At 48.3% G+C, this 25,088-nt stretch overlaps 12 protein-coding genes across 12 annotated transcripts; 7 read left to right on the top strand and 5 right to left on the bottom strand.

The window, feature by feature from the left end:
* Positions 1–44: 44 nt before the first annotated feature.
* On the bottom strand, positions 45–1,356 carry LACBIDRAFT_189495 (20S proteasome subunit; the record flags this gene model as incomplete). Its single annotated transcript, XM_001878262.1, has 9 exons — positions 45–217; positions 268–328; positions 382–558; positions 609–734; positions 789–913; positions 973–1,099; positions 1,151–1,192; positions 1,246–1,283; positions 1,335–1,356. The coding sequence occupies 9 exons, from the start codon at positions 1,354–1,356 to the stop codon at positions 129–131; spliced, it is 807 nt and encodes a 268-aa protein (XP_001878297.1). The 3' UTR covers positions 45–128.
* An 85-nt stretch (positions 1,357–1,441) lies between these two features.
* On the top strand, positions 1,442–3,160 carry LACBIDRAFT_316074 (uncharacterized protein; the record flags this gene model as incomplete). The annotated part of the gene is made up of 8 exons (XM_001878602.1): positions 1,442–1,541; positions 1,602–1,881; positions 1,931–2,067; positions 2,123–2,191; positions 2,238–2,271; positions 2,322–2,633; positions 2,686–3,003; positions 3,058–3,160. The coding sequence occupies 8 exons, from the start codon at positions 1,442–1,444 to the stop codon at positions 3,158–3,160; spliced, it is 1,353 nt and encodes a 450-aa protein (XP_001878637.1).
* Positions 3,161–3,184: 24 nt separating this feature from the next.
* Positions 3,185–4,588, bottom strand: LACBIDRAFT_316073 (uncharacterized protein; the record flags this gene model as incomplete). Its single annotated transcript, XM_001878261.1, has 5 exons — positions 3,185–3,858; positions 3,911–3,984; positions 4,035–4,187; positions 4,240–4,483; positions 4,534–4,588. 5 exons carry the CDS (start codon positions 4,586–4,588, stop codon positions 3,185–3,187), a joined length of 1,200 nt encoding a protein of 399 aa, XP_001878296.1.
* A 242-nt stretch (positions 4,589–4,830) lies between these two features.
* On the top strand, positions 4,831–6,061 carry LACBIDRAFT_183765 (uncharacterized protein; the record flags this gene model as incomplete). Its single annotated transcript, XM_001878601.1, has 5 exons — positions 4,831–5,101; positions 5,156–5,286; positions 5,338–5,552; positions 5,603–5,741; positions 5,801–6,061. The coding sequence occupies 5 exons, from the start codon at positions 4,831–4,833 to the stop codon at positions 5,975–5,977; spliced, it is 933 nt and encodes a 310-aa protein (XP_001878636.1). The 3' UTR covers positions 5,978–6,061.
* A 367-nt stretch (positions 6,062–6,428) lies between these two features.
* Positions 6,429–7,994, top strand: LACBIDRAFT_189547 (uncharacterized protein). The gene is made up of 3 exons (XM_001878600.1): positions 6,429–6,606; positions 6,656–7,458; positions 7,513–7,994. The coding sequence occupies exons 1-3, from the start codon at positions 6,480–6,482 to the stop codon at positions 7,672–7,674; spliced, it is 1,092 nt and encodes a 363-aa protein (XP_001878635.1). The 5' UTR covers positions 6,429–6,479; the 3' UTR covers positions 7,675–7,994.
* A 1,837-nt stretch (positions 7,995–9,831) lies between these two features.
* On the bottom strand, positions 9,832–11,420 carry LACBIDRAFT_247855 (uncharacterized protein; the record flags this gene model as incomplete). The annotated part of the gene is made up of 11 exons (XM_001878260.1): positions 9,832–9,910; positions 9,961–10,015; positions 10,064–10,170; positions 10,224–10,397; positions 10,449–10,635; positions 10,692–10,716; positions 10,774–10,792; positions 10,846–10,985; positions 11,039–11,190; positions 11,242–11,291; positions 11,344–11,420. The coding sequence occupies 11 exons, from the start codon at positions 11,418–11,420 to the stop codon at positions 9,832–9,834; spliced, it is 1,065 nt and encodes a 354-aa protein (XP_001878295.1).
* A 113-nt stretch (positions 11,421–11,533) lies between these two features.
* LACBIDRAFT_247446 (uncharacterized protein) lies at positions 11,534–12,295 on the top strand (the record flags this gene model as incomplete). Its single annotated transcript, XM_001878599.1, has 3 exons — positions 11,534–11,693; positions 11,766–12,039; positions 12,091–12,295. Coding segments are annotated over 3 exons (639 nt in total), but the record flags the coding sequence as incomplete, so codon positions are not given.
* A 24-nt stretch (positions 12,296–12,319) lies between these two features.
* LACBIDRAFT_316066 (uncharacterized protein) lies at positions 12,320–13,756 on the bottom strand (the record flags this gene model as incomplete). The annotated part of the gene is made up of 3 exons (XM_001878259.1): positions 12,320–13,243; positions 13,294–13,524; positions 13,580–13,756. The coding sequence occupies 3 exons, from the start codon at positions 13,754–13,756 to the stop codon at positions 12,320–12,322; spliced, it is 1,332 nt and encodes a 443-aa protein (XP_001878294.1).
* Positions 13,757–13,802: 46 nt separating this feature from the next.
* Positions 13,803–14,658, top strand: LACBIDRAFT_316065 (uncharacterized protein; the record flags this gene model as incomplete). Its single annotated transcript, XM_001878598.1, has 4 exons — positions 13,803–14,026; positions 14,090–14,201; positions 14,256–14,388; positions 14,444–14,658. 4 exons carry the CDS (start codon positions 13,803–13,805, stop codon positions 14,656–14,658), a joined length of 684 nt encoding a protein of 227 aa, XP_001878633.1.
* A 54-nt stretch (positions 14,659–14,712) lies between these two features.
* LACBIDRAFT_316064 (uncharacterized protein) lies at positions 14,713–18,119 on the bottom strand (the record flags this gene model as incomplete). The annotated part of the gene is made up of 9 exons (XM_001878258.1): positions 14,713–15,203; positions 15,254–15,335; positions 15,388–15,573; positions 15,623–15,709; positions 15,758–15,958; positions 16,021–16,099; positions 16,149–16,390; positions 16,440–17,492; positions 17,544–18,119. 9 exons carry the CDS (start codon positions 18,117–18,119, stop codon positions 14,713–14,715), a joined length of 2,997 nt encoding a protein of 998 aa, XP_001878293.1.
* Positions 18,120–18,256: 137 nt separating this feature from the next.
* On the top strand, positions 18,257–19,570 carry LACBIDRAFT_233141 (uncharacterized protein; the record flags this gene model as incomplete). The annotated part of the gene is made up of 6 exons (XM_001878597.1): positions 18,257–18,367; positions 18,428–18,532; positions 18,581–18,827; positions 18,880–19,060; positions 19,114–19,245; positions 19,330–19,570. Coding segments are annotated over 6 exons (1,017 nt in total), but the record flags the coding sequence as incomplete, so codon positions are not given.
* Positions 19,571–20,119: 549 nt separating this feature from the next.
* Positions 20,120–24,847, top strand: LACBIDRAFT_316062 (uncharacterized protein; the record flags this gene model as incomplete). Its single annotated transcript, XM_001878596.1, has 11 exons — positions 20,120–20,667; positions 20,738–21,502; positions 21,555–21,724; positions 21,774–21,954; positions 22,002–22,209; positions 22,262–23,297; positions 23,351–23,589; positions 23,645–23,899; positions 23,950–24,480; positions 24,529–24,624; positions 24,677–24,847. The coding sequence occupies 11 exons, from the start codon at positions 20,120–20,122 to the stop codon at positions 24,845–24,847; spliced, it is 4,200 nt and encodes a 1,399-aa protein (XP_001878631.1).
* Positions 24,848–25,088: the final 241 nt, after the last annotated feature.

Here is a 25,088-nt window from a genome sequence, read left to right as displayed (position 1 = left end):
TTCTGGTTTTATGCAAAATCTGGTTACTAACGTGGCATACGTGTCGCGTAAAAAATGGTACACTAGCGTGGCGACTACGCATTGATACGTGCGCGGCATCGAATACAGATTGATTCGCGAGACTACTCTCAAGAACCTTGTGTTTCGGCAGCGCGTTGAGACATGGCAGCCTGCCCCGCAGCTGTGGCTGCCAGTCGAGAGCGCTTCCTTTCGGCCTCTGCAAGCACTCAGTACCCGTCAAATACACTGTAGCAAGGATGAACCAACCTGCTTCCTTCTCTCGTTCGATCTCTGAAACGATCGCTTCAATTTCACTCAGGGCAAGATTCTAGTCAGAGGTCAGTCAAAAAAAGTCGAGAAGAGGAAAAGAGAGCTATCTACCGTAACTTTCCCGTAGCTTTCCATAACGCTTATTTCGATATTCTTCGCCCCAGTTTGAACTACCTCCAACAAGCTCTTGACGGTCAATTTGATGCTTTCCTCCCTTGACAAATCATCCTTGTGGTTCTTTTCTAGGAATTCACGGACAGTTTTCGACGAGCGGCCAATTGCATTAGCCTGTCATTAGTCGTCAGATCTGTCAAACTGAACCTAGCAAATCACCTTGCCTTCCAGGCGCTGTATATCCCGCTCGGCTCAGTTTGGTAAAGACGTGGTTTCGTATCGTGAGGATCGAATCCAACAATGAGGGTCGAAATCCCAAATGGTCTGACACCTCCAGACTGAGTGTAACGCTAGATGCGAAGTGATCGATGCCCGTGCTCCGAGATGTTGGCAGGGCAGCTTACCTGTTGGATACCAGCAATATGTCTTGTGATGTATTCAACCGTAACGGGATCCTCCACAGTAAGGCGGTGACTTTGACATTCTATGCGGGCTTTATCTATCAAGACGCGACCATCTGCAGTTAAACCTAGATAAATGAGGCCAGTCGTCACCACCCCATCGTCCAAGAAAAATGGAGATGCTAACCAGCAAACGCGAGGCATACGTGATCATCCAGCATTACTACCTTCCTCACAGTACGGGGGTCTTGTAGTTGCAGGACTGACTTCTTCTCCACTCCAAGAACCACTACGTCCTTGCCACGGACGCCCACCTGTGATCATGGTGGAACGAGCATCTCATTTAGAAAGAACAACAAACTTACGGCACATGTACCTTTGCGTACGGCCTCTAAAGCATATTCAACCTGTAGGAGGTCAAAATGAACGATCCAGATTGAAAGAACATGGGGGAACGGACCTGAAAGAGATGACCATCGGGAGAGAAAACGGTGAGTGCTGGTAATTAAATGAGATTCTGTCGAATGTTATAAGATACACGCAGCGCACCGCGATCATACGACCTGGACATGGTATTAAGCAGGAAACAACTTCAAGATGAGAGTCAGTGCAACGCGCGTATGTGTTGCCACGTGACTTTAAGTCCTTCAGAATCAATGACATCCACCGCCGTCGGGAAATGTGCACTTTGCTCCCAGGACCTCGACTTTCTCACTATACCAGATCGCGAACTCCACTACCAACAACACTTTGATCGTGAGGAGGTTTTATCTTTCGAGTTTGGGCGCTCTGGCCACTAACGACGCGGTTCAAAAGAACCCTCTTCATCCAGCAGTGGTCAGACCAAGCCACGCTCTGTCGATACGTCGAAACCCAAGAAGAATTGGAAGCCCAAGTTGTTTCAAGAAAATGATACTTTCTGGAGATCATCCCAACTGGAACCGCCACCCGCCAATTACACTCCCGGATTGATACCATTGCTTCGAAACGCGCTTTTGAAAAGCCACTCGCGGGGTGATACACGCCGTGCCATTCTTTGCTTTGCACAAACAGTGCACATCTGCAGAGAACCATGGGATGCTGGCTGGGGCTGCGGGTTCGTCGTTTGTCCCGTTCCCGCCCACCTACCTTTAACATGTCATCAGATACCGCAACTTTTTAATGCTCTGCGCAGCACTGATGGACCAGCAACAACAGCCTTTATACTACCCCCTTCTCGACGCACCGCTGTCCCCCAGTATCCGAAATTTACAAGCCTTGATAGAAACAGCTTGGAAAGAGGGTGTGAACGAAACTATCCTTCTGTCTGAATACCTTTACTCAAGTATCCGAAATAGGTTTTGATGAGGAAGGGGCAAAGGATTTGAAGAAACTTGTTGGCACACGAAAGTGGATCGGAACTGCAGGTAGGTAGTCATTCCTCCTTGCGCATGATCTAAATTAGCTCTACAGACCTATGGGTGGCATTCTCATATCAAGGCATACCGTCGGTATCTCCGTCCCATTCCGCAGCGGCTCAAATAACACTTTACGCAGAGTTGAACTTGTTGATTTCAATCTGAAAAACAATCCTAGAGGTGCCTTGCTTTTAGACGGAGTCGTTGAGATGACGCTGATGCCCTTGACAGGTCCAGAAATTGTGACGAATTGGGTGGTGGAGTACTTTACTCCAAAGACAACATCAACCGAACGGTCAAATATGTATCAAACGTTGAAAGGCGCTTCTCCTGTGCTCGTCACCGACCGAATGCCAATCATACTGCAACACAACGGCCATTCCCGTACAATTGTCGGTTACGAAGTGGATAAACGAGGCGTGGTCAACCTGATAACATTTGATCCTGGACGGTAAATTCAAAAGTCGTTCGTAGATTCATCTCAATGTTAATAACAATCCCAGAGTTCCTTCTGCCCAGGTCCGGAATGCAGCACTCTCCGCATCTCTGCCAGCAACGACACCTAATGGGTCCGGATCTCTCAAACGGTCAGCAAGTAACTCATCAAGCGTGGGCCAGTCTGGGAACAGTAGTAAACGTGCTCGCTCAAGTGCAGACGAGGATGGCAGTGACATCGAGATAATCCATGACTCGAGAGATACCCATGCAGAGAAACCGACTGAAGACAAATTCAGCGGCAAGAAGAAGGCTCAAGACAATACCAACCTATTTTCTACGAATGGTCTCCTGAAGAAATACCGATTGGATCCCAAGGCATTAGGGTCTGTTTTTCTTGCCCATACATACTGCGTTTCTTTCTAGCATCCTCGTTTTAGGAAAAACAAGCAATACCAAATCCTATACTGTCCAATGACGGCCCCTTTAACAGAGCGTGAGCGGATGGGTCGGAAGTTTGTCACCAGTCAAAAGGTATCGTAGTAAGATGCGATAGAATCGTACTCGTCAAATAGATTGCATTATCACATCTCCATTGACATCTAGTCCCAATGGTAATGCAGACGGATGGTCAAGCCCCACTAGAGGCGGTAAATCCAGGGCCGCCACCGCACATCTCAAAGCCCGCTCCCATGCCTCCTCCACCATGTAACCTCCACCCCTCATAACCCCTTCCCGATCCTTGCGAACAGCTTCACTAAAAATATCGTCATAGCCGCCTGGGCGAATTTCAAACTTGTCCTCGTAGGCATACCAATCGTCCTGCAATGGAACATGTGGGACGTCTTGCACATTGGTCCCAAGAGCCGCTCTCGATCTCAAGAGCTTGGCATTGCTCTGCAATACAGATGTCGACGCTGCACGAGCAGAGGATCGTTTCAGGGCATTTGCACGACTCTTTGCAATGAGTTTTGAAGCACTCTTGTCACTTGTTTCGAGTTTATCAATGATTTCGCGTCTGTCTTTTTCTCGCTCCTCGCGTTCCTCTTCCTCCTCCCTGCGAAGCTCTAGTGCACGCGATTCTCTCTCTCGTCGTTCGCCTTCTTCTTGCTCTTGAAGAGCACGGGCATAGGCTTCTTCCCGCTGGACATTGAGCTCGATGAGAGCGGCATTTTCAGCACGGTATGCTGCTATGCGAGCCTCTGTCTGCGGAATATTGATCTCATTGATGAGATTGAATGCTAAAAGAAGGGAGTTAATTCAAGAACGCGATAATAAAGAGGGACGAGGTACTGATGTCTTCGACTTGTTCAAGGTAGTCGTTGTAAGAACGAAGATCAGGAAAGTCCTCTCTCCGTTTGTTAAATCTGGAAGAGTATTAATAGTGGGAAGAAAGAAAAATAGTGGTATGGCTCACTCTTTTGCTATTCTTCTCCTGACAGCCACCTCTTTCTCGACACCCAAGTCCTCGAAGGTTTGAGGAGTGAAAGCCAGCTTTCGCAATACTTTATTGCATATTGGACAAGGTGCAGGACCAAGGGTGAAAAGGCGATCAATGCAAGATTCGCACCTGAGGTTGGTGGTGGTTAGGCACGAAAGTTGAAGTGAGAAGGAAGACAGACATTTTGTGGTAGCATGAACTAACCAGCAGACGAAGCTTTGGATTTAAATAACGGTCACTCTTGCAGACGGGACACTGGTCGTCCATAGACTTGAGAAAGAGGGTAAGAAGAGTGAAGAAGGTTATGTTATAGTACAAGCTCACAAAGTACTCTGAAGTTCTACCAGATGGATCCTTGACACCACCACCAAAGACGGTAGTTGAAGTGCTCTGAACATGAGGTGTTGATGATCTTGAATGTGAAGCTGAAGATGTTATTAGAGATGAAGATGAAGCTGGAGATGTTATTCCATACCTGAAGATATTAATCCACCCTTTCGAACGGTCTTGCCTTGCAACCAGGATGTCATTAAAGATGAGTTGTTTAAACCACGTGATGCAGGGCGATGATTAATGCTATTATTATCACTGGTCATCACGCTTATGTATGTACCAAGGACCATTTAAAGCAGACTCAGGGTCACCGTGACATAAATACCACATGAGGGTGTCGTATTACTGCTTTATTATCGCTCTATTACTAGCCATCTTCATCCACAAGCTGCCTTCAATCATTAAACATTTATATCCCTTTACCCGCCGATCTCCTCCAATGGCTTCACAACAAGATTGGCGCAAAGCTCTCAACGATCTTCCGTCTACACCTGAAAACATTCCAGCTTTCTTCTTCGCTCATGGTTCTCCCGTTCTCGCCTTTCCAAAATCAGATGCAGGCTCCATGGGAGAGATGGGTTCCTATCAAGGTTCTGCTGGCCCTCTCGCTCAATTCCTTGCCGACTTTGGCTCCACCTTGCTGCAAAAGTACAAGCCAAAGGCTATTGTAGTCTACAGCGCACATTGGGAGACAGCGACCGAGCGTCGAGGTATGTTTGCTTCCATTGATTTGCCTTGTCCACTTTTGATTCGTTGGATCACAGTCACCGATTACAAGGAGGAAAACCCTCTCTTGATGGATTACTATGGCTTCCCTCCAGAGTTATATCAGCTGAAATTCAAGTCGAAAGGTGACTCGGCCCTTTCTCAGCGCATTGTCGATCTGTATAAAAACGTATTCATTCAATCCTCTGCAAAAGGTTGCACTCACCAACTTTCACTGCAGGCAGGTCAAAAGGCGAGAACGACAAGTGTGCTCGAGAGCCGTGGTCAGGATGGCCGCGGGTTCTCCGGCCCGGGACTAGATCATGGCGTCTTCGTCCCATTCCGAATCATGTTTGGAGAGGAATTCACTGAAATTCCTATCGTTCAAGTCTCCATCGATTCCAGCTTGGACCCAGCAAAAAATTGGGAACTGGGTAAAGCTGTTGCTGACCTTCGGTAGAAAACGATATTCCTGCTCTCTTCTGCAAACACTGAACATCCAACAGAAAAGAAGGTGTTCTCATCCTGTCGGGAGGACTGACGGCACACAACCTGCGTGATAGATCATCGTTCTCTCCGACAACTGCCCGACCTATTCACAAGGAATTCGACAGGGCCATCCATGACGCTGTGGGAGTGGAAAATGTTGGTTGATTTTGATGGGTTCGATTTGAGATACCGGCTGACTCGTGTGTCCACGATAGGCAGAACTACGGAAGAAGGCCCTGTTTGACCTAACGAAACACTCGGGATTCCGAGATTCACAACCGCGAGAGGAACATTTCGTTCCACTGTACGTTGCAGCTGGGGCTGGTGAAGGTGGGGAGGTGAGGACGCTGATGAGCATGTATGGTATTCCTACGTTTGCATTTGGGGTGTAGCAGGGCCAGAGCAGGGTTAGCCAGGGTAGCGAGGACGTATTTGATTTATGAATGTCCATAAGTATCGGATGTCAGCACCCGTTCACCCATTCTACCCGTCTTCCCTCCCAGGCTCAGTTGTCACTGAGAGCCCTCTTAAGATTGTCTATTGCAATTCGGTACAACTCTTTTTTTTTCCTTTCTTTTTCTCTTCTCCTTTCTCTAGCTTCTCCCTCCTCGTAATTTTTTCTCAAATATGCCTCCGCCAGCTTCTCTTCTCCCTTCGCGCTCCTCATCTTTGCCCATTCCCCCGGAATCTAGTCGTCGCGTCTCTCTGCCTAGTCGCGCAGACCCTCAAACCGTCTTTGCCGATGTGCCAATGACCCCACCGCTCTCTCCAAAACAAATAGAGGTCGACACCATTCAAGTTGTAGCAGAACCCTTGGATACCGCAGAATCAGATGGCACTGATCCCGAATCCACACCCATTGCTGTCGACGACTCTCAGTCTCTTCCAAACCCCATGGAAGTCGATGATGCAGAGAAAGTCGTGTCCCCGCAGCCTCCTCAGCGACTACTGGAAGATGAAAAAGTTCATCTACAACGGTCTGGCCTCAAGCTATCCGACTTTGAGGTTCGTGGGACGCTAGGTACGGCCACAGATACTCTATCCGCGCCCAAGTGCTCATGAAAACACAGGTACTGGCACCTTTGGCAAGGTTCTGCTCGTACGCCATCGAAGCTCTGCTGCTAATCCAACCAAGCAAAATCACTTTGCCATGAAGGTGCTGCGCAAGACAGAGATTGTCCGCCTTCGTCAAGTTGAACACGTCAACGCAGAGCGTTACATTCTTTCCCGAGTTCATCATCCCTTCGTCGTCGATCTCTTTGCCACCTTTCAAGATAGCCTGAACGTCTACATGCTAATGTCATACGTTCCTGGAGGAGAGCTCTTTACCCATCTACGCCGTGCCCAGCGGTTCACCCCCGATGTCACCCGCTTCTACCTCGCAACCATCATCTTGGCTCTTAAGTATCTCCACTCCTTCAACGTGATTTACCGCGACCTCAAACCTGAGAACCTCCTGTTGGATTCCCGTGGATACCTCCGCCTCACCGATTTTGGGTTCGCCAAAATTGTCGACGACCGTACCTGGACGCTGTGCGGTACTCCAGAATACCTCGCCCCGGAGATAATCCAGTCAGACGGCCACGGAAAAGCAGCAGACTGGTGGGCGTGTGGCGTCCTTTGCTATGAGATGCTCGTTGGGTATCCGCCGTTCTTTGACGAATCCCCCTATGGCATATACGAGAAAATCCTCAATGGACAAATTCACTGGCCAAGAAGCATGGACCGCCTGTCGCGTGATTTGATCAAGGCTTTCCTCAATCCAGACCGCACAAAACGACTTGGGAATATGAACGGAGGGCCGGATGATATCCTTGATCACCCATGGTTCAGAGGTGTGGACTGGGACGCTTTGGAGCGTCGCGAGATCAACGTGAGTCAGACCAAAGACATTGTATATCCCACTATAACTCGCATTTGTTTGTAGGCACCCATAATCCCTCGTACTTCATCCATCGACGACACGCGTCACTTCTTGCACCTCCCGTTACCCCCATCAGAAGAGATTCCCGGTTTTACCAGAGAAGAGCAGCCGCCAGCTCTCCACCAACGTTTCGACCCCATCGCATATCAATTCCTCGAATTTTAATTTTTCTTGACAACCAACAATGCAGCGCTGCGCACTCGCTACCTATTTTGGGTATAACACACTCCTTCGACTTCTGCTAACGTTACCTATCTTGCTCGTCTTCTTGACCAGACTCAGCCAAACTCTCCTTGTATTTACTTTTTATCTTATCTTTTGGCCAATTGGGCCCCCAGATATGTATCTAGTCCATTCTCATAGCTCTACGCTCTCCTAGTTTTGTATTATCTTGTAGCCTCCTTCGTTATCTACCATGTGTATTTACTACTTTCACCCTCTCGAGCCGCTTTGCTTGAAAAATATACCTATTTATTTCTGTCGCTACTTTGCTTTACTGCCAACTCGCCAATTAAGTGTTTGCACATACTTACGCGTACAGAGATGAGCACCGACACGTCCAATTTCCTCATCGCAGAGGCCCAATTAGAGCTGGATCATGTACGCTTCTGCTCATGCCCCTCCCCTCTCATCCGTGATTGAAATGCCTCTTCCAACCTCAAGGCAAGAAAGCAAAAGGCGAAGAGAATCAAGACCCTCGGTGAACCTCTCGAGTTACCTGGGAAAGCCCTGGCAATCAAAGTCAAGGATAACACTGCATGGATCGCAGAAAACACGACAGTTGTCAGAAAGCTCGATCTCGAGGTGACCTTGATCGCTTATTTTCAAACGTCTTCAATCTCATAGCATTCAGTCAGGAAAAACCTTGCAAGTTTACAAAGGCCATACGGGTCCTGTAACTACTCTCGCTTTCTGCGACAAAGAACCTCGTTCGGTTGATAACAAAATCCTTATAACGGGCTCATGGGATCGAGTAATATCTTCTCTCAAACAGCATTTTACATGGTCACTAAATCTATTTTCAGTCAATCAAACTCTGGGATACAGACGTATGTCATATTATTCCAATCCCAGGAAGAGAAAACTGCAAAGCCAAGTTCTATAGACGAAACAGTTGATATCTTCAACATCGGACGCGCATTCTGACTTTATCAAGACGTTCTTCGTATTTCCTTCACTCAATCTCCTGGTGTCGGGAGGTTCGGATAAGATTGTCCGATTTTGGTGCGTTCCCCCCAAAAAAAAAACAATTGGCGCGACTAAGATTGTGCTCAGGGATCTTTCAATACCAACCCGGTCTGAACCATTGGTCGGCGTGGGCTCGATCTCATCGCACACACGTCCCGTCGAGTGTTTGGATGGATATGCCACTTCCGACGCGTCTGCAGTCTTGTATACCGCTGATACAATGGGCGTCATCAAAGTCTGGAACTTGAACAAAGAATCAGGCGCGAATGCTCGATGGCGCGCTACACTCAAAGAAGAGCTCAATCACCACCGAACGAGAATCAACGAAATGCTATGTGGAAACGGACAGCTCTGGACAGGTATAGATATGTTGGCTGGTCGATTCTGCTTATACAAGTCCTGATGAGGCGTTTATCTAGCGTCCGCCGACGACACCGTACAGATTTTACCCGAGGAGCAAAAAGAAGCTGTTCCTCGAAAATCAAATTCGATCGCTCACCCAGTCGCCGTTCGAGCAATACTTCCCCTTTCCCTGACGGACCTTGGGGAGCCATACCTCATCACTGGTGCTGGAGACGTTCTTCGAGTATTTGAGGTTTCCAGCCTTGACGAACCGGAACTGGTTAGCAAGACTGATGCCCATTGGCACGATATTACTGCAATATGCCTATGGCATCGCACATCGCTCAATGCGGATGGCAAAAAGCAAACTGAGCCGTGGATCATCACCACCAGTCTGGATCGTACTGTGCGCAAATGGAGATTACATGGCACGTTTTCCCTGTAGGATGATGAATTTGTACTTATATGACGAACAGATCTCTTGAACCCGCCGGCGCCCTCAAAAGATGAAGTGCAAAACCGGGAGCCGCCCCCTGCATCAACGCCAAACGATGATGGAGGATTTGCGCTAAGTGAAGAAGAGGCCCGTGAACTGGCAGAGCTTTTGGATGATTGACGAGGACTTCTACGTACGCAGAGGGCGTTCATACCAGACATTCTACGAGCAGAGCCAAGGCGAGGTAGATATTGTTGATATAGGGGTAATTATGTGCATAGTACATACAGTACAGTTCACATGGGTGGATCCATACGATGTTAAATAGATAGTTAGTTTTACATTGATTGACTTGTTCATAGTTTCGGCCTTACGACTTGGAGACTCGAAGCAGATTTTAGGCCGCTCGCTGCTGTGTTGACGAGCTCGTCGACACTGGAGGAGAAATGTCAGTCTAGTTCACTCGACAAGAAGGAGAAGCTGACATGTCTTTCGCAGGCTTGATATCATTGATTGATCCAGCAACGCGTCCCATGAGCCCTAGAATGCGTCAATAAGGAACACAGGACATTCGATTACGAAACTTACAAGAAAGGCCTTGCAGGGACTTTTCTGGATGATTCTGTAGCTCAACCTCATGTGGGACTTTTCCTTGAGCAATTAAATGAGAGAGCTCCTTTTGCCTCTTTGTTTCCCTAGCGTTCTGCGGCTCAAGATCATAATCAGCAGAAGAAAGAAGCGGTCGCACCATTCTTCGACATAGGGAGTCTTCCTCACGCTCATCGGTCGCCCAGAGTATACCAACGTGCGGATGACATCGTCATATCCAGCGCTCACAACTAATTCTTTGTGCCGTTTTGGGGCACCGGCTTCTACACTGGCAACAAATCGAGTTCCGACCCAGACACCTGACGCTCCGTATCTGGTGGCGGGTGTTAGACCGATGTCAAAGTAACATGACCGAAAAACTTACAAGAGAGCAGCAGCTAGGCCGCGGCCGTCCGCAATACCGCCAGCTGCTACGACAATGACAGGCTCGCCGGTTAGGGGACTCTTTGCGTTCTTACAAAGGTCGACGGTGGCAGGGATGAGAATAGAAAACGGGGTATCTCCAGTGTGGCCGCCTCCTTCACCACCCTGAGCGCATATGATGTCAACACCTAGAGGCCCATTTTTAGCGTTGGCAGACCATTGAAGGAGTTGAAGACTTATTCACCTTGAGCGAGTGCTTTCGCGACATGCTTTAATGGGCGACACATCAGATATAAGGGTCATTCAACTGGAAGAGAGAATGGTACCTTGGGGTGTCCTATCATACTATTTCAAGGTAAACAATCTACAAGAGATATATATGGAAATGCGAGACTCACTTCATGACGGGAATGCCAGCAGCATGAAGCTTGTCGACGACCCACTTGGGTGGAACACCGACAGCACAAACGAACAAGGATGCCCCTCCTTTGATGATGACATCAATGAGCTCTGGCAATTGACCCGCAGTGTAGTCTTTCTATAAGAAGCGTGGGTGAAGTTGTGGGGGAGTGCGACAACAGGTTTCCTTACGTTGGTCTTGCGAGCATTGCCACCAATTTGAGGGAGCAAAAGATCAACACCAAAGGGAGCGTTCTTGTCTTCCAAATGACTCTTCAACTCGTCAATGGAACCCTGAAGGAATTTTGGGCTCTGGCGAACACCGCCAATGACGCCAATACCACCTTGGATAATTATTTGAGCAGGCGAAATAAATTTTGAGGGATGGACCGTACCTGCGTTTGTAACGGCTGCGGCAAGCTTTGGGCCGGCAGCGACGTTCATGCTATACGCGTTGTATGAGTTTCAGGAAAAGGCTCGTAGGTGAGGTAGCTCACCCTGCAAGCATGACGGGGTGGCTTATTTTAAACAACCTCGTAAGGGGAGTAGCAAAGACGGGCGCGGAAGAGGGCATTGTTGTGTGAAGCAAAGGTAGGGGATGCGCATTTGAGCGTAGAGTACCCGTTTATTTAAGAGATATCAAGTCCGGAAAAGGTAAACCTCTATTGCCGGGTCACGATCGTCGGTCCGGAGTCGTGGGAACATAACATTTCTTCAATGACAACTCCCGCCAACGGCCAATCGTCATGCCCCGTTCACAACCCCAGTACGCACGCCACTACGAACAGCGGCCAAGCGACTACACACGTCGGCAACGAGGATGCATGTCCCGTAGACCACACGTCTCGTTCAACGTGGTCCCAATTTTTTTCGAATGCCCCCGCTGCATCGCCAACACCGCTTTCCACTGAGCGAGAAGTCTCCTCTATTCCAAAAGTTCAGGATGGAAAGTGGGTTTATCCTTCAGAAGCACAATTCTTCTCCGCAATGCAGCGCAAAAACCACAATCCTCAAGCTACCGACATGAAGACTGTCGTTCCGATTCACAACGCTGTGAACGAGCGAGCCTGGGGTGAGATATTGAAATGGGAAGCTGGGAGAGGCGGAGACGCATGTGGTGGCGTCAGTTTAGTCAATTTCAAAGGAAAACCGGGAGAAAGGAGCTTGAAGGCCCGCTGGAGGACGCTCCTTGGGTACGTCAAGTGCAAAGCCTATTTTGTTTCCCAATTCACGTTTCTTTCTAGTTATTCGCCGCCCTTTGATCGCCATGACTGGGTCATCAATCGTTGCGGTACACCCATGCGGTATATCATTGATTTTTACACTGGTCACAACCCGGGGTCTCCAAACAGCAATCTCTCGTTTTTCCTCGACGTCAGGCCTGCGCTTGACAGTTGGGAGGGTGTGAAGATGAGGACAGAACGGTTCTTCAGTCGATGGTTCAAGTAGCACCATGCATACGGCCGTAGTATATTATTTGCCACGAAATTTCACTTTTTTAGTCGGGCGCTCATCTTCCGAGCTCTCATCGTCATTCACGTCGCTCGCATCCCCGTCGCTGATCTCTTCGTCATCATCCCACTCTCCAAGACAGTCATCACCACTATTCTCATCCTCGTCCATCTCATCTCCGGAAGGCGCATCAACCAGAGCGTTTTTGCTGTTTGTTTTTGACGAGGCGGCTTTCCGTTTGACGTTTTGTTCTTGCTCCTCTCGTCTCTCTTTTTTCAGCTTGGCTTTTGCGGCATGTACAGCCGTTTGCGCAGCGGCTTCCTTTTTCGATTTTTTCACTGTTGATCTCGGTAAAAATCTGGTGGAGAAAAGAATGGTGAAGATCGTACCAAATTCATGATATATCACGCCACCCTCTTTTCCAGGTACCCCTTCAGTTATCTTGACCAGTCTCAATTCCATCCTGGGGCCAACCTCATCAAGGCGCACGGCCCTTTTTTGTCCCTTCTTGTTGTTTCTGCCGACGTAATCTTCCGCCAAATCGACAGCGTCTCGGTCGTCGCCCGCCACACTCTCTGTAGATGACGCCGCACTTTCGTATCCCCCGTCGGGGCCAGGGTCTCCTCTTTTTCGTAAAAGAAAGTCCGCGACATCTTTTTCGTTGCCTAGATCCAAAACTCCCGAATTTGGATTAGAATTGGTAGCGCCTTCTAGGATACGCCGTACTCGTTTTGATACACCGTAGGGCTTGACCTTGATGACATAGTGACGAAAGTCAACGGTTCCACGTTCTGAATTGTATGATATCAAGACCACCCTGCGGGCAGAGGACAAACTGAGAGTGTTGGGAGAAAGAGGTGGAAAGATAGATTGAAATGACTTCATAAGAAGGGGAAGATGAGGTGGCGTCGTTGGAGATGGCGGAGGAAACGAGGCAAGGACAAGCTATCAAATATTTTAGCCATAGTCAAAGAATGATAGAAAAAAAAACATACCAAAGGAGGACTGAGGTACTCCATTCCTACACTTCGGGCTCTGCGCGACGTGTTGAGGATATCCTTGATAAGGCTGTACCTTTCAATCCTAAAACTGAGTGTTGGTCCATCTGACAAGCGGACGATACGGAGAGAGGGAGCTATGGGCGTAAGGGTGAATGCAAGCAAATGGGTAACTTGAAGTGTGGGTGCAAGGACAAGATAATCCTTTAGTTTATTTCTAGTTCGTTCCTGTAAGTAATGTGTGAATAACGACAATGTTGATGAGGTATTGAAATGAAAAGACCTTTAATCGACTGGCAGTATTGGGTTCGAGCACTTTTCGCATGTCGCGTACAAGCTGCGATACAGACGATCCAACTTGACCATGCTTGATGATAAAAGACTTTGGTACGCCATTTTTTGTCGGTTCTTGTGCTGCGCCGCCTTTCAGATGCGTTCTGTTCTTTCGTTTTCGTGCCATGTTGTGGTGAAAGGGAGTATCGCAGTGTTTGTTTGCACTGACTCTCATGAGCCGTTTAGCCTCTTTTCGAGGTCCATCTACACCCACAGCGTCCCCGGCACGACAAACGACCCCATCATCACCGTCGCGTCTGACAGAATCCACATTTCACCGAAAAACGAGGTCTATATTACTCGAGCTTCGGTCTATCACAGAAACTTGGGATGATCTCATTCTTATTGATGGCTTGAAAGCCATAAGGAGTCTTGTCGATCTTCGTACAGACCTACAGTATGCCACCTTAATCTCCTCATAATTGGCAACACTCGTTATTACCGCAGGTGATTCGCTCAGGAATGCACTCGCTATCATCCCAGATCGGATGCCTCGCACCCATTTGGTGGTCCCTAAACTAACTCTGATGGAAAAACGAATAGCAGAGTTGGATTCGATCCTCATAAAACTGGTGCGCATTTACCGCCTTTGTTTCCTTCTCGTTCTAACCAAACGAATACCCTAGCAAAAGCAGTTTAGAAAGATGAATTCGACTATAGACAATCTGGAGGCAGTTCTTTACGAAGCTCACAAGGCGAAAGGTTGGGAATGGGTCCAGACTGAGCCGCTATGGGTTACATGGCCTCTGGAAAAATTTGGTGACTTGTTGTCCCATTCGCCAGCTTTCTAGTCACTCATGCCGTGATCGACCAGTGGTCTCCATCCCCAGTATCTTACCAGCCTACCACCGGTCACTGAACCTCAACATCGAATTGGTTAACCTGCTCCGTAGTCACTCTGTGTCTTTCGATGAATCTCGCGCCGCTGTCTCAAGGTGGGTCGAGCAACCATTTTTGGAAGATTCCGGCTGGCAGGCCGAATGGGAGGATATATGCGTTGTGGAAGTGGAACGCTGGGAGAAGGATTGAAAGCAAACGACAAGAAAAATGGTATTATCGAAGCAGTACACTACCACGGCAGATTTATAAATCTTCGTCGTCCGATATATGTATCTCGTCTGCATTGACTGTCGGTGCTGCTGTGAGTCCATCTTGCGCTGTGGTATCAGGGAGTGCAAGTTTCGTAGCAGTGGCAGCGACGAATGCAGGCCCTTTCGTGCCGCCTGCCACCTTTTTCTCAGCAGCAGCCATCGCGTCTTGTGAGTCAACATCATCATCATTTACCTTCGTCGTCCCTTGCCGCGCCGCCGTTGTCTGTGCAGCCAGGTAGCTAGCCTCTGTATTGAATTGTGCCTGTACACTTCTTTTGATTCGCAGCATTTCCCTGAAGGTGTCTTCGGAACCAGTTTCAATTTCGAATGTGTTCCACTCGCTCCAGAATTGCGGGTTAATGCGGGGGTCACAAAATTGCGATGCGTGGGCATAGATGGCCCGAGCTCTGTCAATTTCGCCAAGTTTGCGCTCAAGAGCTGCGAATCGTAGACACATTTCGGCCGTTTGTCGATCAGGCAGAACTGCTAATTTTTCAGTCATCAGCTTGTTACGGATTTTCAAACAGACGTACCCTCCAGAGCTCGTTCGTAGATTGGTCGAGTAGCGGGCAGACCGAAATTGGCGGTCGCCTTGGCGATGTAAATTGTGAACATCTATGAGGCAGATTTGAGCAGTAGTAAAAAAAAACACCCCTTGTGGACAAACCTCAAATTTGTCTGCATCGGCCACTGTCTGAGTAGCACGATCGTAGATTGCCATGGAACGTTTAGCAAGCCCGTGGTCCTCTTCCAGTTGCGCATACATAAGGAAGAGCGGTTTACACGACTTGGGCGGGCATTTTTCCAGTGATTGTTCAAACAGGTCCCGGGCGCGTTCGAGTTTCGTTCCACCCTAAAAAATCTCAGATACAAAAAGACTTTAAAATAATGAAATAACTGACATAACGCTTTACAAACTTTGATAAATAGATGTTCCAGATTTCAAAGGATACAGGAAAGGTGAATAGTTCCACTCCACGCTCGTATACCTAGAGTCATGTAAGTATATGAATGACAAGGGAAGAAAAATAACTTGCTTTGAAACTCTCTTCAAAGTACTTATTTTCTTCAAGGAATGCAGCATAGTTGACGATGATCTGGGCATTGGCAATGCGAAGTTCCAGAATTTTATCGTACACGGCCTTGGCTGATTCGACTGTACCAATAGACTCTTCAAGGTCGACATAAAACGACCAAAGCTTCAGAGATTTGAATAGACGTGCTTGGGATGACAGCGTCTATGGAAAGAAAAAAAGAAGTTATGACATGCTGAAAGCGTTGATTTTCAGAGACAACTGACATGATCGTGGTAATTCACTTTCGTGTTTTTCGGGATCGCGGCTGCGCGTTGCATGACTCGTATGGCCTCATCGTAATTTCTGTCGCATCTATTGAGCTGTGAAGCTTTTTGAAGGCGGTCTGACGTACTCGTGACGAATCTCCATTTCTGCCCATTCGCACCATACCTCCGCAAGATCTTCAACCAACTTGAAGTTTACCTTGGTGGCTTTATCGAATATCTTGCGCGCACTCTCCAGGTCCTTGTCCGCCTGACCATTTGTTCCTCCCTCTTCGTAGAACTTCGCAAAATTGACGTATAGGCGATGGAGATTGTTGGTGGCTTTTCGCGGATTGATAGTTTCCAGAGCTTTGGAATATGTGTTTGCAACCTAAAGGGAGGTCAGACTTCACATCACAGACTATCAGGTGCCCATTGACCTGTTCATCCTGTTTACCCCCCTCATCCTGTTTGCCCCACAGTGCAACCCGTTTTTCCCATTCCAGAACGTCATTCGGGTTTCGACGTATTAACACATCGTTCAATAGGAACGGCCTGCGATCCGTCAACTCCTCAAGCTCTTTCATTCGAAGATCCACTTCTTCCATTATTTCCCCGCTGTCATCATCTTCCTCCTCCAAACTTTGCATCATCGCGTTGAGTAGGGATTCTCCAAACTCAACATATGAATCAAAGATTTGCGAGAAATCGCGTATTGTGAGGACACTCTTGATACCCTGCTCGAAGATCTTCTTTGCACGGTCAAACTCGGCTCTTTTGATCCAGTACGTCGCAAGACCAGTCCATAACCTTCCAGCTTGGTCCTTGTACACAGCCAAACCATCTTTCTGGATGATATTTTCAATGTTGAGCCTTCTCGAGCTCGAAGGATCTTCATCAGGATCGTAAGGCTGAGCAGCCGTTCCATCAGCTTTCACCGGAACGGCGGGACCTGCAAACCTTATGAGTTGTCCATCCTTCGATACAGCTTCGGGTTTAAAGATCGCAGCTTCGGCAGCCTCAGATTCCTCCCTCGCTATAGCATCGTTTGATTCGTCAGTTTCGTCGGCATCTAAACCAACCTCCTCCGAATACGCCTCGACAACGTCGATCCAGTCCCCAAGAAGTTGGTACGGACTCTTGCCTTCCGGACTCGTGTACTCTCCTCTTGCAGCTTTTCTGGCCAGAGACAAAAGAAGTTTAGCAGCTTCTAGTGGACGTGGGGCAGAATTTGTCGAGGAAAGCAGAAGGCCCGTAAATCCTTCCGTAATACTAGGATCGACGGAGAGATATCGTTTATAGACAACGACAGTGGTTTCGCCGCCTTTCCGTCCTGCCCATAGTAGGTAGCGAACCCAGATACGGAAGTGGAGGGACGGAGGGAGAGTTCGCAACGCTCGATCGAATGTTCGGCGCGCATGCGTGTGAGATAGTAATGGGGGGCATTTGGGATGAAAGAAAATGGCAAAGTACATGAGCCAGAGACGAGGGAGCTACATAGATGGAAGATTCAGCGGACGTAACAAGTAAAGAAGAAGTCACACCTTTGGTAGCCACATTAAAGCACGCTCAAACGTTGCGACTAAGCTTCTCCATTCCTCCCAGCCCACGACTGGATCCAAGGATTCCTCCCAGTCCTCCAAATCCTCTGTTTCTTCCTCCAGCGCGTCCTTCATTTCAGGTAACTTCTTTTTCCCCCCCGCTCTCTTCTTGATTACGAGTTTACCAAGAACAAAACCCGAGCGCATGTTGAGATAGGATTTCCATAGCTTGAAAGAGTTGGGAAAGTGAACCAAGGCAGCTTCGTACAGGTAGGTCAAGCGTTGCAGAGTTAGCCGCGAAAGAGGGGAAGCGAGTGGACCAAGGATAGCATGAACTTCGTCCGGGAGGGTAGAACTGGGTTCAATTTTCTGTAAAGCAACAAACTCCTCCCTCGTGGAGTTGATAGCAGACCACCATGCACGGAAAGATGTTGGGTTTCGCAAGAGATCCTCTTCTCGCTGTATTTCCTTGGTTGTAATGAGGTCTGAGTGTGATTTTGGGGTCGGAACTGGAAATGTAAGGGGAAAGTGGGATTTCAAGTCCTCCAAGGACGCCCTTTTCAATGCCACTGAAGGCATGGTTGAGATTTGAGGTGCAAGTTGCGGATTCGACGCGGAGTCAAAATTCACACGGTCTACTATCATCTTTCTCTCCCTTGTAAATGGTAAGTTGACTTCTCAGAGCGCTGTGTTCCCCTTATTCACTCCAACGCAAGCACGGTGTCAAACGAATCCGTCAAACTGTCCAGGATCGCGAAGCCAAACGGCAACGTGAACAATCCAAGATCAAGGACTACCTTTCGCTAACGAATGTCATTCTAAGCAGGGTATGACTTTGGAGCCTCCTTTGCATTGTAATTACTTCATCGAGCATGCTTCTCTCATAGAAGAAAAACAAGGATTGGTCTGAGGACGCGTTTAATCTTACCACGCGTATTCTTCAACTGAACCCCGAATTCTACACCACTTGGAATTACCGCCGAAATATCTTCGTCAATGGCCTCTTCAAACAGAAGTAGGTTTGCCTTCACATGGGTCAGGCATACATTAATTTCACCAGTTCACACCAGGGCATTCTGAAAATTCTGTCGGAAGATCTGTCTATGACAATGACTGCCCTGAAAGCTCATCCCAAGGTTTATTGGATTTGGAATCATCGAAGATGGTGTCTCGAGAATATACCAGACGTACCAGAATCCGACACAGATGATAACGCCTGGAAAAAGGAAGCTTGGGATAGGGAGTTATTTGTCGTCGAGAAAATGCTGGATTCAGACCCAAGAAATTGTATGTTTTTGATCTGCAGCCTTCATCATGTTTATTCTTCCACTCTGACTAGTTCACGCGTGGGATTACCGAAGATACATCCTTGCGAACATGCCGATACCTCGACCACCAGCGACCGAACTAGCCTACACCTCACGAAAAATTGAGTCCAACTTTTCAAACTTCAGTGCATGGCACCAGCGATCTAAGGTGTTGTCCTCGCTTTGGGAGAGTGGGGATCTGGATGAAAGCAAGTCGAAAGAAACAGGTAAGCACTCATGAACATTCTTTTGTATGTTACAGATAGCAACATTTGGTGTGCAGAGTTTGAACTTATCCGTAATGCGATGTATACGGACCCAAACGACCAAAGTGTGTGGATGTACCACCGGTGGCTTGTTGGGTCAAGTAAGAGCTGTCTTTTAGTCATTGCGCATCAGTTGATCATGGACAATATAAAGCATGCGATCGGCTTACCCTTGAAAGTGAAATAACTGCCATTCAAGAGTTGCTCGACGAACAGCCTGATAGCAAGTGTACGTGAATGTCATTGTCGTTTATCTAGCGACAACATCAACGTTTTCAACATAGGGTGCATGGAGTCGATCGTCTGCTACAAGCGAATGCTAATAAAGGACCACGCCACTGACGTTGACCTGGCGATGTTGACAAGAGAATGCAACAACATGCTGCAGCAACTTCAAGAATTGGATCCGCTTAGACGTAGGCGATATGAAGACCTTGTAAGTACTTTGTTGAAATGACTTGCGGCCGATCATTCATATTCTTGCAGGAAGAGAGGTGACAGCTTAGTTCTTTCCAGCATCAATTTCTTAAGATACAATGTACAATTAGGAGTAAAATTCCGATCAGCACTTGCATTCACCAGGCTTGCAGGCACAACTGAGCAAAGTACGGATGAGATGAGAACGACAGGAGGGAAACAGTAAGGTCACCTTTCGCCGCAGTTGCAAGAGCTGCTGCCGCAAGTCTGGGAGACGGGTACGTTGATGGTCTAAAGAAGGGTGAGTTTGTAACGATACCAATGAAAGGAGGTACACACAGAAATCATGGTTTACACAAGAGATTATGTTCACCTTGATCTCGGATTGGACCACATAAATAGATAATCAGTATTTGGTGGTATTTGTTTTCGGGAGTTGCCGATAATCCTCGTGTTCTGTGCGTGTTTGACCTCGCTGCTCGTTGCTGTAAGGACTGAAAATTCGGACGACGGCGGGCTCTGTTTCTTTCCACCATCACCCGCCCATCTCTTCCTTTTGTTTTTCTCTTTTGCTGCTAGCACCTCCGCAATGGATAATCGCAGTATACACGAGCTTTTCTCGAGAAGCTCAACGCCTCCAAACCAACAATCTCAACTTACTCAACAGTCACAGCATCAACAGTCGCAGCACCAGCAGTTCCAGCATCTCTCCAACAATTCTTCTCCAAACCTTATTGATTCTCTATTCAATCATATCAGCTCTCCTCCCGATCACCAGGGTCAGCAGTCCGCAACCTTGGATACTCCATCTTCCGACAACTTATCTGTATCTGCCCCCATTACTCCAGTTATGCCCTTGACGGACGAACCTCTAAATCCCTCTACTTCTACAAATACCACAAACGCTGATAGGCAAAGCGCTTTGCTCTCGCTCCTTAGCGGCCCTGGTCCGCGTTCAGCCCCAGTACAGAATTCCCAACAAAGTCAGCAGCTCCAACCAACTCAGCAAACCCAACAACCCCAGCAGCCTCAACAACCTCAACAAGTCCCTACTCCTCCCGGGTCGTCGCAACGTTCCAATGCTTCCCCACCCCACACCGAGAACCAGAAAATCCTGTTGGAGCAACTTATGAGCGGGTAAGTGTTTAAAAAATGATTTTCTCAGCGGTAGCTTTTTATCGAGCTCACGGTATCCCTTTCTTTGCAGCGGACCTCCAAGGTCAAGCTATCCAGAGGCGCAAAGGGGTCCCCAGACAACGGCTGCTCCTTCCCCGCCATATAACAACCAGCGAGAGCAGGGTCATCGTCCGTATGATCAGCACGATCAACCCACCGATATGTCGCCTCGGTCACAAGTCAATCCTCCACCTCACCCCGCTCAGCAACAGCAAGTTCAACCACCATCTCCGCGCAGATCTATGTTTGAGTTTACGTCTCCGTTTGATCATCTCTCGTCAACTACGAGCTCTGTCAAGAAGAAACCCGTTCCTCCGCAGCCTGCTAGCGTTTCAAGCGGGAATGAAGATTCGAGTTCGTGGACAACGGTCACCGACCCCAAGCGCCAGTCTGTCGAAAACCTCCTTGAGAATTTAACCCGTGGCCAACCATCACATTTCCCTGCTGCTGCTGTGCAACCGCAGGCTCCCGCTTACGAGGCGTATCTAAGCGGTGGTGATTTCTCCATAGGTGAACATGTTCAAAGCCGCCCTCCTCTTCCCCCAATTCCAACAAAGCCAGTACCCAATCGCACTGCATCTCCACGTGCATCCCCTCCGAAAAATCAACCTCAGCGTTCGCAGGTCCGATTGACTGACCCTTCTGTATTGCAACAAGGTCCTCCTCAAGCCGCAGTTCAACTTCCCACCAGTCTCAACCGTCGCGAAAAAGAAAGCTCACCAGGGCCAAGGGGCGGTGCCAAGCCGAAAGCATCCGCAACCCAGACCAAATTTTCTAAACCACAGTCAAGTCCCAGGTATATTATCTCCATATTGCTGGAGGTCCACTATCTTACTCCGGATCCGTAGCCCTCAAGTTCAGACCATACTCTTTGATGTTTCCCAGCAGCTCGACGAAATACAAGCGCCTCGCGACTCGGTTAAATCTACCGCTATCGCGCTTGTTAAACAAGATTCGGTCTTTTTGCCTGGAACTACCATTGGAGCGACGCATTGGGTTGCATATGCAATGACGAGAGGTTGCCCTTTTAACTTTCTCCTTTTGAGTTGAGCCTCATCGTTATCTAGGCCGTGTACGAGTAATCTCGAGATCCAGCGGTGATCGCACACTCCTTCAACTTCCCCAAGTCTTCTCTCCATCATCAAGTATCACCGATATGGCAGTCTATGGCAACAGACTCGCTGGAGTAACATCTGATGGAGGTTTTGTTGTGTGGGAGCTGCCGGAGGTCATCACGGACGATGTACCGTAAGCTACATCATCAGTCTGTTTTGCGTCGCTCATCACCCCCCCAGTGGACTCCTTCTGCTTTGTGTTCCTCCGACGAGTGACGTTGATGCACTTCGTGCGGTGAAGTGGCATCCCAAAGAGCCAGATACATTGGCTGTCGCTTCGGACAACAAGATATACGTTATTGATTTAGCCAACACTCTAGCTCTTCATAATCAACCGCTTCCACATGCGGATCTCCATCATATAGGCCAGCTATTCACGGTTTCTTCGGTATGCCATTTGATCGTCCTCTTTGATCACAAAAAGCTAAGCCTTGATACAGCCCGTGGTAGCGTTTGATTTTGACGTTATGCACTACGCGCTCGCTACCATCTCCGAAGATTCTACACTCACGATCTGGAACATGCACGATAGGCTCCCCTACACAACGCATAAAATTCGTGGCGAAGATATTCCCTCATCGATGACGTTCGTTGACGGTGGTCTCATAATTGGTCGCAAGAATGGAACAATTCTCCAACTATTGTCAATTTCTACCAAAACTGTGCTTTCGACGGTCAAGTTCATCAATGGCCAACAAGAAGATAATGATATGTTTGGTCACGTCATTTACGATTCGAGGATCCAGACCCTCTGGGTGGCTAACAGTCGACGTGATAGCATGATCGCTTTCAAAATCAATTTTGAGCCATCCTTCACCTCTGGTGAAGAAGCTGTCCGCGGCTATTTCGAACAGGTCATCGAGTTTGCTGGACCCAAGCCCACGATACATTTTGTTGTTCTCACGGCTGATGCTGATCCAAACGGTGATGAAGCCCACGCGGCATGCGTGGCAGCGAAAGTTCCTTCTGGTGATTTGGCGTTGGTGGCGTTTTCAGTCCACTCCACCGGTGTAGATCAGATATTAATCCGCAAGGAATGGTTCGACAACGCACTCATGTCCACCAGCGCCAAGTTCCCTCATTTCCAACTGCCGCAGAGTTCTCCCCCTATTCAAGATCCTAAACCTCAACGAGTCATTCCTCAAGTATCATCGAATGCTCCCCCACCACCAGCACCTATTCCCGCATTCGTTCCTCGTTCGCGAACGCCCCCGTCGGAGGACATAGAGAATGATCCCAATCGTGACGATAGCCGCTTCCCTGAGTCCAAAGCGAAGGGCGCCAAAGGCAAGAATGTCAACTGGAAGGAAGGCGGGGAAAATCTCAAAGACAAAGAGAAAGGTGTCAAAATCTCAGATGCTACTTTGATTGGCGAGTCATCGTTGGGGCAAGCTCTCACCCGAGAATTTCGAAAGACCGAAGAAAATCTGCACACTCGCATCGGTCGCCTCATTGGCAAAGAAATGGACAAACAACGTTTGTAGTGTTTCTTTTTCTAAAAGAAACCGAGCTGATATGCGTCTTTGTAGATCAAAGGTTGGAGGATGCTCGTGCACACGAACAAGCCGAAGATTTTGCACGTCAGGAGAAGATTTTGAAACTCATCTCGACGGAGCTCACGAGGAATACAACGCGCGTCGTAGAACTGGCGGTTAAAAGCGAAGTTCAAAACTCCGTTCTTCCATCCCTTGAGAACATCACCAAGAATGAGGTCAAGGCTGCCTTGAATGACCAAATCGGTCGAGGGTTGATCGATTTTGTCGGCCAGGTAATTTGTAGAGACATTGTCTACCGCCGCCTTTGCTGATTATAATGTTCATCAGAGTCTTCCTCATGAAATGGAGAAGCTTCTCATCCGTCCTGATATTTCAAATCACTTTGCTCATGTCCTGTCAACGAATCTCACCCCGATGATCGAGCGGCATGTCAAGGAGGCGGTAACGAAAACGTTTATCCCAGTATACACTCAGCAGTCGTCCACAATGCACCAAGAGATTCTCAGGGAGCTGCGCAACGAAATTCATAGCGTTAAAACAGAGCTCACTGCTTGGCAAAACGAAGCATTCCGCAGTCATGAGGTGATAGATCTCCATGTCAAATAAAACTCCTGCTTATCCCTTTCATGCAGACCTCTATTCGGGAATTGGAACATACTGTCAGGACACTATCTGATCAAGTCAAATTCCTGTCGATGAATCCTCCCGCGCCCCATCATCATTTGCAGCAAACCCAACCGTCCCAGAGCTCCCCCGGCGCTACTGTGCCGCAACTGCAGGGAAGCATCAATCAGTCTCATGTTCGCCAACAGAATTTGCCACCTGTTCCTCCAGCCCCTGCGAGCTACACGCACCCCAGCCACGCCAATTTCCAACATCCAACGCAACCTATGCATGCACCCTGGTATGGGACAAGCATTGCAGCCCCTCAAGCATCTCATCCTGCCACCATTCCTCAACCGCCACCACCGACCCAAACTCAAGCCGAACGCACTCCACCTATCAAACCCGAGCAATGGGATGAAATATACCTCGGGGTGCTGCATACTCAAGACGCATCAAAACTGCGTGACCTCCTTTCGCACACAAACCCCGAAGTCATCATGCCACTCAACGGAGTAAGCCTTGTCTCGCAAGCCGTGATATTGACGCTTGTCCATCGTGTATGTGATTTGCCCAGTTATATGTGCTTATCTTGACTCCCCCGTTAGTTGTCCGCTGTCGTGGGTGAGACACCTCCAAACGACGAGACTTTCAAGACGTCCTTGTGGTGGTTGCAACGCTCAGTTTCTCTGCTTCGCCCTGAGGTTAGCAGTTATTTGATTTTGCAGCAGAGTAGCGCTTACGACATCCATACAGGATAAATTGATCACCGACTTCATCCCCAGGGTGATTCCGAACGTTCAGCATCTTCTCAATACCACAAAACAACGACTGACCATCTTGCCCGGTGGTCCTTCGACGCTTGAGACGGCAAGGACACTGTCCGATATCCAGGAGACTCTTCGTCGCAAGGTTTCGCCAGTTTGATGGGAGATGATCTATGACTGTTCGACGATAATAATTTTTTTTGCAAATGTCCCTTCTTTTTTGGTCATGTATGTCGTCTATGCGTTTAACTTTCTATGATACATGTCTGCGGAAAGGTGTTGGTCAAGACTTTCTCAAAGTTCTTTTACGTAATGAGAGCGCCAAATTGTGATTGGTCAACAACGCTCATTGGACGGTCACCTTCCCCGTTCGGTTAAGCACGTGCATAGCGGCTGCTGGG

Source organism: Laccaria bicolor, genomic scaffold (assembly GCF_000143565.1).
Source record: "Laccaria bicolor S238N-H82 LACBIscaffold_6 genomic scaffold, whole genome shotgun sequence".
Classification (NCBI taxonomy): domain Eukaryota; kingdom Fungi; phylum Basidiomycota; class Agaricomycetes; order Agaricales; family Hydnangiaceae; genus Laccaria; species Laccaria bicolor.
Note: the sequence above shows the minus strand (reverse complement) of the source record. Positions and strands in the feature narration are given on the sequence as shown.